General features: G+C 41.5%; 1 protein-coding gene across 1 annotated transcript in view; it reads left to right on the top strand.

Annotated features, from left to right (window-relative positions):
* Positions 1 to 429: 429 nt before the first annotated feature.
* Positions 430 to 13,286, top strand: part of LOC311135230 (integrin alpha-11-like) — a 104,255-nt gene continuing 91,398 nt past the window's right edge. The window contains exon 1 of the mRNA XM_084169169.1: positions 430 to 513. Coding sequence (XP_084025295.1) covers positions 465 to 513 — 49 coding nt within the window. The 5' untranslated portion in view covers positions 430 to 464. The remainder of the gene's footprint in view (positions 514 to 13,286) is intronic.

Below are 13,286 nucleotides of genomic sequence, written 5' to 3'. Positions count from 1 at the left end.
ACATGCCCTGGACGCTGTGTTCTCCATTTTTTGATGTAGTGTCTAATGAACGCTCTGTAGTGTTTATATATTGACTGGCTGTGTGTATGATCTGAAAGCATTGTTTGATTTTGAGCACAGATTAAATGGTTTTGAGGCGATTGTTTGATTTTGCCAGAAGAGTCAGTGGTTTTGTGAATGTAGTTTGAAGACTTGGTTTTGTGTTTAAAGTTTTGAGAAAATGGGTGAAGGTTTCAAGAAATGTGTCTTAGCAATCGAGAAAAACTGTAATGAGTAAGCGTCGAGTCCTGACTGTATATGCACTGTATGTGCACCTCTCAGCTGTGCCTCAGTCAACCAGAGCCAGCCCCCTCCTACCTCCCTCAGATATAGTGAGGCTGAATTGCAGTGGAGTCAATAAGAGCAGGAGCCTTGAAACGAGAGCACGGGATCAGCCCCCCAAACATACACACCCTTTCACACAAATGGAATACTACTGCATCCTGCTGCTGTGGACCTGTGCCCTCCTGCCAGGTTAGTGTGTGAGTGTGTGAGTGAGTAAAGTGAGTGACTGAGTGAGAGTATAAGTGAGTGACTGAGTGAGTGTGTGAGTGTGTAAGTGAGTGACTGAGTGAGTGTGTGAGTGAAAGGTGAAAATAAGGGATCGATGGAAAGTTTGTGTGTGTTACAGAATGACAACAAATGTGAGAGAGTTCGTTTTTATTCTGATTGGGACTGTAAGAGTTTCGAGCATGTTTGTACGAGTGTGTGTGAATTCTGGAGTCAGGATAAGAGAGAGGAGCATGTGGAAGTGGTGTGTGCGTGCAATGTGATTTTTTATTTCAGTGAGCGAAGGTGAGATGAATGTCTCTGGACTAGTTTAAGTCGATCCTTTTATTAGACAGACGAGCAGAGTTGGCATGAGTTTCTCATTATTTTGTATCCATTTGGAAAGTTAATGACTAGTACAGCTAGAGGCAATAAAGAAGAGTGTGTGAGGAGGTGTGTCCACCTGCTCCTCGTCTCTAGAGGCACAGAGAGTGTGAGATGAGCCAACAGCATGATGCACGAATCTGGCATGGCCTCATACTTTGTCCAAACTGTTGCTCTTCTGAGACCCTCTGTGTGTCGGCCTCCTCTTTAAGCCTCCCTCTGGGATGATGCAAGGAGGAATGATGCTATCTGCTCTCAGTGCAGCTCTCAGAGTTTCCACTCGTTGTAAATATCTGATTAGCCTGATTGGGGGTCAGTCAGTACTGTAGCTCAACTGCAACTCAACCTAGGCTACATTTGAGTCATTAGTGAGCCTTTACATTTCCAAAACATTTGTGTTTTTTGATTGCTTATGATTGCTTATGGGTACCTTCATGTGTGTGTAAAATATGACTGTTTTCAGATTTTCGGCTCCTGTATATTTGACTATGATATGTGGTTGTCTCACCTTTGACGCACCCGCGCGTCACACGGTGACGTCATTTTGAATATTGAATAGCTCCCCGTGTTTAGTAGGATCCCCATTAGCTTCTGCACATGCAGCAGCTACTCTTCTTCGTGTCCACATAAAAGGTTCAAAGGCTAGAGACTTACCATTTCTTCCTCAATACCCTCTTTCCGCCTAAATAAAGCTTGCGCCTATTCCATAAAATGGGGCTTGTGAAAGCAGTGGTTTTCTACACATGAGAGGATCTGGAAAATAACATTGTCAAGATGAGACTCGTCCGGGAAAAGTGAAACAGATACAGATGGCTAAAGTCAGAGTAGGAAAGGGTGTTACGTATGCAGAGGCAGTGAGAAGGGTGGAGGGTAGAGAAGGGACAATGTTCTCATTTCAGCGTGTTGACCCCAGAAACTGTGTGTTGAAAAATCCAGGTTCTTGGCCTTCATCACGATTGTTGTGAATTGTGCTGCGCAAGTAGAACACAGATCACAGAAAATGGGCATTGTTGTGTAAGCGGCTGAACGTTTTCTGGGAGTTCGAGAAATATCTGCCGAGGATCTACAGAAAATATTGGAATAAGTGCTGCCCTCCCAGGCCCGTGGGCCGAAGAGGGACTAATATAGATCTTATGGGTAGTGGGACAGGGATGGGTATTGTAGTATATGTACAGTTGAAGTCAGAAGTTTACATACACTTAGGTTGGAGTCATTAAAACTCGTTTTTCAACCTCTCCACAAATGTATTGTTAACAAACTATAGTTTTGGCAAGTCGGTTAGGACATCTACTTTGTGCATGACACAAGTAATCTTTTCAACAATTGTTTACAGACAGATTACTATTACTATTAATCACTTATAATTCACTGTATCACAATTCCAGTGGGTCAGAAGTTTACATACACTAAGTTGACGGTGCCTTTAAACAGCTTGGAAAATTCCAGAAAATGATGTCATGGCTTTAGAAGCTTCTGATAGGCTAATTGACATCATTTGAGTCAATTGGTGGTGTACCGGTGGATGTATTTAAAGGCCTACCTTCAAACTCAGTGCCTCTTTGCTTGACATCACGTGAAAATCAAAAGAAATCAGCCAAGACCTCAGAAAAAAAATGGTATACCTCCACAAGTCTGGTTCATCCTTGTGGGCAATTTCCAAATACCTGAAGGTACCACGTTCATCTATACAAACAATAGTACGCAAGTATAAACACCATGGAACCACGCAGCCGTCATACCGCTCAGGAAGGAGATGCGTTCTGTCTCCTAGAGATGAACGTACTTTGGTGCGAAAAGTGCAAATCAATCCCAGAACAACAGAAAAGGACCTTGTGAAGATGCTGGAGGAAACAGGTACAAAAGTATCTATATCCACAGTAAAACAAGTCCTATATATCGACATAACCTGAAAGGCCACTCAGCAAGGAAGAAGCCACTGCTCCAAAACCACCATAAAAAAGCCAGACTACGGTTTGCAACTGCACATGGGGACAAAGATCATACTTTTTGGAGAAATATCCTCTGGTCTGATGAAACAAAAATAGAACTGTTTGGCCATAATAACCATCGTTATGTTTGCAAGCCGAAGAACACCATCCCAACCATGAACCACGGGGGGGGGGGGGGGGGGGGGGGCAGCATCATGCTGTGGGGGTGCTTTGCTGCAGGAGGGACTGGTGCACTTCACAAAATAGATGGCATCATGAGGAAGGAAAATTATGTGGATATATTGAAGCAGCATCTCAAGACATCAGTCAGGAAGTTAAAGCTTGGTCGCAAATGGGTGTTCCAAATGGACAATGACCCCAAGCATACTTCCAAAGTTGTGGCAAAATGGCCTAAGGACAACAAAGTCAAGGTATTGGATTGGCCATCACAAAGCCCTGACCTCAATCCTATTTGTGGGCAGAACTGAAAAAGCGTGTGCGAGCAAGGAGGGCTACAAACCTGACTCAGTTACACCAGCTCTGTCAGGAGGAATAGACCAAAATTCACCCAACTTATTGTGGGAAGCTTGTGGAAGGCTACCCGAAACGTTTGACCCAAGTTAAACAATGTATAGGCAATGCTACCAAATACTAATTGAGTGTATGTAAACTTCTGACCCACTGGGAATGTGATGAAAGAAATAAAAGCTGAAATAAATCATTCTCTCTACTATTATTCTGACATTTCACATTCTTAAAATAAAGTGGTGATTCTAACTGACCTAAGACAGGGAATTTTTACTAGGATTAAATGTCAGGAATTGTGAAAAACTGAGTTTAAATGTATTTGGCTAAGGTGTATGTAAACTTCCGACTTCAACTGTACGTTTCTGCCCGTCCTGCCACACCCTGGTCAGTAGATCATAATAATAATAATATTCCATTTAGCAGATGCTTTTTATCCAAAGCGACTTACAGTCATGCGTGCATACATTTTTGTGTATGGGTGGTCCCGGGGATCGAACCCACTACCTTGGCGTTACAAGCGCCATGCTCTACCAGCTGAGCTACAGAGGACCACATGGATTGGTTATTATTATCTGCCAAGAGCATACAGAAGAGAGTACGATAAGCGCTGCCAATAAGTGTTGTCTGATCCATTTAGAAAGGCTGATCAATCCCCCTCTGAACCCACTCCTGCTAGAAGGTAATGCACCTGCATGACTGAAGAATACACCTGTTTTAGAAACTGTTTCCAATAGTGGTGTAAAGTACTTAAGTAAAAATACTTTGAAGTACAACTTAAGTCATTTGTTGTGGTATCTGTACTTTACTTTACTGTTTTTTTTTTTTGACAACTTACTTTTACTTCACTACATTCCTAAAGAAAAGTATGTACTTTTTACTGCATTCATTTTCCCTGACACCCAAAAGTACACGTTACATTTTGAATGCTTAGCAGGACAGGAAAATAGTCTAATTCACACACTTATCAACAGAACATCCCTGGTCATCCCTACTGCCTCTGATCTGGCGGACTCACTAAACACATGCTTCGTTTGTAAATTATGTCTGAGTGTTGGATTGAGCCCCTGGCTATCTGTAAATAAAATAAAAAACTAGAAAATGTGTCCATCTGCTTTGCTTAATATAAGGAATTTTAAATGATTTAAATGTGTACTTTTACTTTTGATACTTAAGTATATTTTAGCAATTACATTTACTTTTGATACTTAAGTATATTTAAATCCAAATACTTTTAGACTTTTACTCAAGTAGTATTTACTGGGTGAATTACACTTTTACTTGAGTCATTTTTTATTTAGGTATCTTTACTTTTACTTAAGTAGGACAATTGGGTACTTTTTCCACCACTGGCTCTTTACAGCTATGAATTCTGTATGCTACTGAGGTGTAAGCCCAGCTACTGCACTCCCTCTATTGGTAGGAATTAGATTTTCCTTGGTCTTTATCACAATGGTGCCCATGATTCCAAACCCTGCTTATACTGTACTAAGGACGCCAGATTTGGCTTGTGTATCAGAAAGAAATATGAAGAAAAAGTAACTTCACAGAAAGGGCATAGCCTGATTCAGATTAAACAAACCCCCAGACTTTGTCTTTCCTTGAGTCTGTGTCAATAGAGCTCTGAAACCCATGTGCATTCTCAGGGTCAGTGACTGCCAGTCCCCTTTCCCCCAGTAGTGAACCCCATTCATGAGACCAGGGCCCAGTTTTCAAAACGTTTTATCTGGATCAGAATGATCCGGATTCTGTAATCCTCTTTTTTACTATCCAGGATCAATCGATGTGGCTGATTTTGAGCCGGTTTTTCCGAAAATGATAATATGCCATTTAGCAGACGCTTTTATCCAAAGCGACTTACAGTCGTGCGTGCATACATTTTTGTGTATGGGTGGTCCCGGGGATCAAACCCACTACCTTGGCGTTACAAGCGCCGTGCACTACCAGCTGAGCTACAGAGGACCATGATCTGATGGGATCATTGTGATCCAGATGCCACAATATCAAGATCACAGGGCTTTGAACAGGTCTACACCTTGCCATCTACTGAACATGTTGTGGTACTACTTCTACACTGTCATAGGAAAACAGAGATGAGTAAACTACATGAATAAAGGTACCGTGATTAAAAATAACTAAACCTGCATATCACTTATAAGTAAGTAGATGCATTTCTCAATATAACAACTGACCACATACCTATACTCCGGTAAATGTATTATAATGAACCTTTGTTTTTCAGATGTAGGAAAGTTTTTAAATTATATTTCTTGGTTGTAGTGTCTTTCACCTTTCTAAATCCACCCTGAATCCACACTTCCAGTGGGATCAAGATAATCCTGATTTTCGACATCAAAACTATCCTAATCACTACCTTTTCAGTTTTGAAAAACGCAAAAACTACGTACAATCCTGATTTAAAGGTCAGATTAGGGCTGTGGCTTTCATGACATTTTGTCAGCCAGCAACTGTCATGCAATTGACTGCCGGTTTCATGGTAATTAACATAAACACGATTAGCATCTCCGGGCTTCCACGCATACAAGTTGCTGATGCACACCTTTGGAACATCTATGCCTACATTTTAAGAAGTCAAACAGAGCAGCTATATTGAGTTGTTATTTGTAGGCTAACTGTAGGACGATGAGAAGCGCAGTAGTGTTATGGCTAGCCTCAATTAGCCTAGTTAGCTACACTATATATACAAAAGTCTGTGGACACCCCTTCAAATTAGTGGATTCGGCTATTTCAGCCACACCCGTTGCTGACAGGTGTATAAAATCCAGCACACAGCCATGCAATCTCCATAGACAAACATTGGCAGTAGGATGGCCTTACTGAGGAGCTCAGTGATAGGATGCCACCTTTGCAACAAGTCGGTTCATCAAATTTCTGCCCTGCTAGAGCTGCCCCGGTGAAGTGGAAACGTCTAGTAGCAACAATGGCTCAGCCACGAAGTGGTAGGCCACACAAGCTCACAGAATGGGACCGCCTAGTGCTGAAGCGCGTAGTAAAATCATCTGTCCTCAGTTGCAACACTCACTACCGAGTTCCAAACTGCCTCTGGAAGCAACGTCAGCACAATAACTCTTTGTCTGAAGCTTAATGAAATGGGTTTCCATGGCCGAGCAGCCACACACAAGCCTAATATCACCATGCGCAATGCCAAGCGTTGGCTGGAGTGGTGTAAAGGTTGCCACCATTGGACTCTGAATCACGCTTCACCATCTGACAGTCCGACGGACGAATCTGGGTTTGGCGGATGCCAGGAGAACACTACCTGCCCCAATGCATAGTGACAACCTTAAAGTTTGGTGGAGGAGGAATAATGTCCTGGGGCTGTTTTTCATGGTTCGGGCTAGGCCCCTTAGTTCCAGTGAAGGGAAATCTTAATGCTACAGCATACAATTACATTCTAGGCGATTCTGTGCTTCCAACTTTGTGGCAACAGTTTGGGGAAGGCCCTTTCCTGTTTCAGCATGAAAATGCCCCCATGCACAAAGCGAGGTCCATACAGAAATGGTTTATCAAGATCGGTGTGGAAGAACTTGCCTGGCCTGCACAGAGCCCTGACCTCAACCCCATCGAACACTTTTGGGATGAATTGGAACGCTGACTGCGAGCCAGGACTAATCGCCCACATTAGTGCCTGACCTCACTAATGCTCTTGTGGCTGAATGGAAGCAAGTCCCCGCAGCAATGTTCCAACATCTAGTGGAAAGCCTTCCCAGAAGAGTGGAGGAATCAAATGTTTCAGTTTTGAAAAACCCAATTCTAACATTTAATCCTATCCGATTGCCAAAATCCGATCAGATAACTTTGCAAAAGGAGACCGGCATCTAAAGAATTCCTTTGTGCAGTGCACACCTTCTGTCCTGATGGTGACGACCATATCTAATTGATAACTGCAGTTAGTTTACCGGTTGTTGGAATGAGTGGTGGTGCGCAAAAAAATATATCCTGTGATTAATTACATCCATTTGGCTGCTAGGCATTTTAGGGCACCCCTGTCTGCGGGAACACATGCAGGAAAATCGATTCTGAATGGGAGGAAAAGGACATTGTTCTGGACGAAGCGCAGTCAGCCTTTTGGAGTGTCTATAGTACACTAATTGAGTAATTTCAACCATTTTGGTGTAAATCAGATGTCAGGCATCAACCTTAGCCGCCTTCAACACACTACAATCTGCATGTGAGTAAATAAAAATGTAATCAATGTATTACTGCCAATTATAAACTGGGTGGTTCGAGCCCTGAATGCTGATTGGCTGTCAGCCGTGGTATACCACGGGTATGACAAAACATGTATATTTACTGCTTTAATTACGTTGGTAACCAGTTTATAATACCAATAAGGCACCTCTGGGTTTGTGGTATATGGCCAATATACCACGGTTAAGGGCAGGCAGTCTGCGTTATGTCGTGCATAAGAAAAGCCCTTAGCCGTGGTATATTGGTGATATACCACACCTCCTCATGCCTTATTGCTTAAGCATAACACCCCCTGCCCAGTGCCTGATTACACATGTACAGTTGAAGTCGGAAGTTTACATACACTTAGGTTGGAGTCATTAAAACTTGTTTTTCAACCACTCCACAAATATCTTGTTAACAAACTATAGTTTTGGCAAGTCGGTTAGGACATCTACTTTGTGTATGACACAAGTCATTTTTCCAACAATTGTTTACAGACAGATTATTTCACTTCACTGTATCACAATTCCAGTGGGTCAGAAGTTTACATACACTAAGTTGACTGTGCCTTTAAACAGCTTGGAAAATTCCAGAAAATGATGTCATGGCTTTAGAAGCTTTTGATAGGCTAATTGACATCATTTGAGTCAATTGGAGGTGTAACTGTGGATGTATTTCAAGGCCTACCTTCAAACTCAGTGCCTCTTTGCTTGTCATCATGGGAAAATCAAAAGAAATCAGCCAAGACCTCAGAAAAAAATGGTATACCTACACAAGTCTGGTTCATCCTTGGGAGCAATTTCCAAATGCCTGAAGGTACCACGTTCATCTGTACAAACAATAGTACGCAAGTATAAACACCATGGAACCACGCAGCCGTCATACCGCTCAGGAAGGAGACTCATTCTGTCTCCTAGAGATTAACATACTTTGGTGCGAAAAGTGCAAATCAATCCCAGAACAACAGTAAAGGACCTTGTGAAGATGCTGGAGGAAACAGGTCCAAAAGTATCTATAGCCACAGTAAAACGAGTCCTATATCGAAATAACCTGAAAGGCTGCTCAGCAAAACCACCATAAAAAGGCCAGACTACGGTTTGCAACTGCACATGGGGACAAAGATTGTACTTTTTGGAGAAATGTCCTCTGGTCTGATGAAACAAAAATAGAACTGTTTGGCCATAATGACCATCGTTATGTTTGGAGAAAAAAGGGGGATGTTTGCAAGCCGAAGAACACCATCCCAACCGTGAACCACGTGGGTGGTAGCATCATGCTGTGGTGGTGCTTTGCTGCAGGAGGGACTGGTGCACTTCACAAAATAGATGGCATCATGAGGAAGGAAAATTATATTATATATTGAAGCAACATCTCAAGACATGGAAGTTAAAGCTTGGTCGGAAATGGGTCTTCCAAATGGACATGACCCCAAGCATACTTCCAAAGTTGTGGCAAAATGGCTTAAGGACAACAAAGTCAAGGTATTGGAGTGGCCATCACAAAGCCCTGACCTCAATCCTATAAAAAATGTGTGGGCAGAACTGAAAAAGCGTGTGCGAGCAAGGAGGCTTACAAACCTGACTCAGTTACACAAGCTCTGTCAGGAGGTATGGGCCAAAATTCACCCAACTTATTGTGGGAAGCTTGTTGAAGGCTTCCCGAAACGTTTAACTCAAGTTCAACAATTTAAAGGCAATGCTACCAAATACTGATTGAGTGTATGTAAACTTCTGACCCACTAGGAATGTGATTAAATAAATAGAAGCTGAAATAAATCCTTCTCTCTACTATTATTCTGACATTTCACATTCTTAAAATAAAGTGGTGATCCTAACTGACCTAAGACTGGGAATTTTTACTAGGATTAAATGTCAGGAATTGTGAAAAACAGAGTTTAAATGTATTTGGCTAAGGTGTATGTAAACTGGTTTATTTATGTGGGCAGGATTGTGGGATCACTTTCTGTCTTCTGATATTACTGAGAGGAATATTAAGAATATGCCCCATCATTCTTTCTCTCTCTCTCTGCCAACCATTGATATACTATTTGTCATGAAACAAAACAACTGGGAACAGATGTCAGTTCAATGTCTAGTTTTGATTTACATTTGGTTGAGTTGTCAACTAACGTGAATTCAACAGGTAATCCAGCAAAAATGTCACCCTGTCATTGGATTTAGGCTACAAGTTGGGTAAAAAAAAAAATGAAATTAAGTTGATGACTTGTTGCAAATCCAATCAGTTTTCCAAGTTGATTGAACGTCATCACATTGATTTTTGGGGGTTGAAATTACGTAGAAGCAACGTTGATTCAACCAGTTTTTGCCCAGTGAGATGTGTCTTGTGAAAATACTACTGAAAAATAATGATTTCCTTCCACCCGGGGCTGTATAATATTCCATATTACAAAAGTAATATTACAAAGCACACCTGCCATTCAAATGTCTTCAAATCATTGCATCACATTGTGGCACTGAAGAACAACTAGAAAAGTATGGAATTATCAGAATGAAAAATGACAGACAATTTCAAAGATGGCCTCTGAAAAATTCTTTAAAATGTATAAACACTTCTCAGAGCCAGAGAGGATCATCCAAGTGTCTGACTGTTAAAATAAGTAGAAACACTGCCTTGCTTTGAAAAGTGTGGGAGTCGAGCCATGACTTTGAGACTTTCTCAGGTCCAATGTCTGGTCTGGTCTGGATCTTACTGAGGTTTCCCCACTGTGCCAAGTCCCAGAGACAGCTCAGATAAATCTAGTTCCTTCACAAACAGAAGCAAATTCCACTTAGCCGTTACCAAACTAATAGAACCTCAGGGCACGGACTAACTACAAATCATCTTGTTTTCCCCAATGTTTATTTTCCCAGGCAGCCAAACTGATCAGAACTTCCTTTGTTGGCACCCATGCAAGGCAGTCTCACAGCTCACTGTGTTTTTAAACACACTGGTCATTTGTACAGCTGGGTGGGTAGAGTGAGGAATCTCACTATATACTATATCAGGGGGCAGATGTCTGTATCTCTTCTCGTTTTAAGGGACCCATATCTCACAAGTAAATGTTCCTAGCTGAACTTGGCTACAGCCCCTCTGCTGCCAACCATTCATACCAGGGGCAAGAAAACTTCCGATCTGTCCCTCTGCATACTAATTTCTTATGCTTGTTATTGCATACTACATTATTCTAATTACTTGTTGTTCTTGATTGATCTTTAACTATCATTGATCTTGATATTTGAACTGCATTAGTAAGGGAGCTTTAGTTTAAGTTAGCATTTTGTTGCATCGTTTACACCTGTTGTAACTGGTGTACGCGATTAATAAACTTTGATTGGATTTGTGTGCTAAAGGCTCACTTCCGAGAAATCTTCACGTTCCCATTTTAGGTGTTGAAATGCTCAGCTGTCACACTGTGAAGCAACGAGGGCCAAAAGGTGATATGTTCCTCTAAGCTTGATGAATTCAGCACAACACCCTGAGTTCTGAATATGCAAAATATATTTTTCATGTTGATCCTGACAGAGGAGAAGGAGCTCTGCGTCTGATTAAGCATGATGACATTTAAAGCTATTTTTCTCTCTCCCTCCCTCCCTCTCTTTCTCTCCCTCCTTTTAGAGTTCCCTACAGCCCTCAATTTCTGTCACTCCACTGAGTGATCGTTTTTTTCCTTCTATAAATTCAGACAGCAAGAGGACAACATTGCCCAACTCAGTGCCACGTGCCTTTTCAGCAATTACTGTTGTTTGTACATTCTATTATGTGCTCTCGTTATGAACCTACTCTGTTTTATATAGATTTCCAAGTGTTGCCAATTACTCTGGTCCAAGTAGTCTCACTGGACCAGTCCTCAACACCGTATTCTCGTTCGTGCAATAAGGAGATCCACGTAAGGAGTGAAGTTGGAGAGGGGGATTTAAAGGAAGTCAGATTAATTTGACCCCCTTTCTGTTTCCTCCAAGAGGACGTTCTTCTCATCTGCTACATCTATTTCTACTGTTCACCATTTCCTGCAGTAGAAACTAAACTTAAAAGACCATGTCACGTCATTTAAATACTTTTTAGATGGACTTGGCATGTTTGGCTACATCAAGAAAAAGCGTTTCCCTCCCGTTTCTCTCTTTCAAGTAACCTTTCCTGATAAACATTTAAATTGAAACCAGAGGGAGCTGCTCCTGTCCCAATTTGTGGTGTGTGCTTGTCCAGAGCTGAGAGAGAACATAGTGGATGGAGGAGAGGAGGAGAAGCAATCTCTCCACTGAAGGGTCTGTTCTTTGATCAACTTTCACAGGGGTTTTGTCCTCCAGTGTATTCTCTCCCACTCTCTTTAATGACTATGGGTATGCGTGCCTCTTGGCTGATCATTACATTTACATTTACATTTTAGTCATTTAGCAGACACTCTTATCCAGAGTGACTTACAGTTAGTGAGTGCATACATTTTTTATACTGGCCCCCCGTGGGAAACGAACCCACAACCCTGGCGTTGCAAGCGCCATGCTCTGGCATGCCCTGGCATTACCACATGTTAATCGGGAGTCCACTGATTACCAGAGGTCAGGTCTAATCCTGTCACAAATACACAAATCTAAAGTATAACATACAGGATGTTACATGTACTACAAGGTGCCTCTACCATCGAATCCACATGTCATACCAGGGTTGATAAATAGGCTGAGACCAGGCACACCCTTGTCATTAAACACCAGTCATTTTCAATTAGTTTATTTCTATGTTATGACCTGGCTCAAAGGCTATACCGAATCAAGTATAATAAATAAGTACAATGTAGTTACATAGGATATACTTGGAATTATCATGTAACTACCCAGGAGCAAGCAACTTAATGTAAAGTGAAATCCAGCTGGGTGTAACCTTTATAATTACTTTGTAGTTACAATGTAACAACCTTTGCAGACAATAGACTAACCAGGAGAAATTAGAAGACAGGAGACCATTAGGCTGAACCATTTTAGTTGCATTATATTTGCCATCTTAGAGCAACAGCAATGAGAAAACAGTCGGTGGTTGCAGAGCCGCCGGAAAACGTACAGCATTTGCTCCAGTACTTTTCAAACTGTTGTGGGGCCGCCAGGACACAGGGCCGAGTTTGGGAAATCCTGGCCTAGCTAGATAGCTATCTAACATTATCTAGATAGGTTTATGCAGTCATGCAGCCAACAAATAACGTTAATAATTTAGACTCACTGAATAAATGTGTTTGGCACTGGATAAAGAAGATGAAACGATCTGCTGCTGCTACCCAAGGCCAAGGGATAGGTTAGTCAGCAAGTTTGTTAGTCCAGTAATGTTGCCATGTTATTTTATTTCCACTGCTGTTGATTATTCACAAATGTTTGTGGCGCAAATTTCACTGTCATTAAAGTAAAAAACCTACAAATTCCACCACAGAGCAGTCTACACAGACAATATGTTTGTCCAACCATAGCAAATGGATGGCTAATGCAGAAAGAGCAAATTGGTGGATTCTAGCATCACCATAACTTTCACAAATACAGAGACAGTCAGCCATCATGGCATCAGTATTTTTTGACTAGCTAGTGCATAGTGACACCTACTGATATGAACTGGTAATGTAGGTTTGATTAGAATAGAGTGCAATAGAATGAGTGACACTCAATCAAATCTACTTAATGAAAAGGGGGATATTATTATTAATGAAAATCTTGAAAGTAGTTGTTTTAATTATTGAATATATATGGCATTCAG

Source organism: Coregonus lavaretus (assembly GCF_964263955.1).
Source record: "Coregonus lavaretus genome assembly, chromosome: 9".
Classification (NCBI taxonomy): domain Eukaryota; kingdom Metazoa; phylum Chordata; class Actinopteri; order Salmoniformes; family Salmonidae; genus Coregonus; species Coregonus lavaretus.
This window is presented reverse-complemented; position numbering and strand designations above follow the sequence as displayed.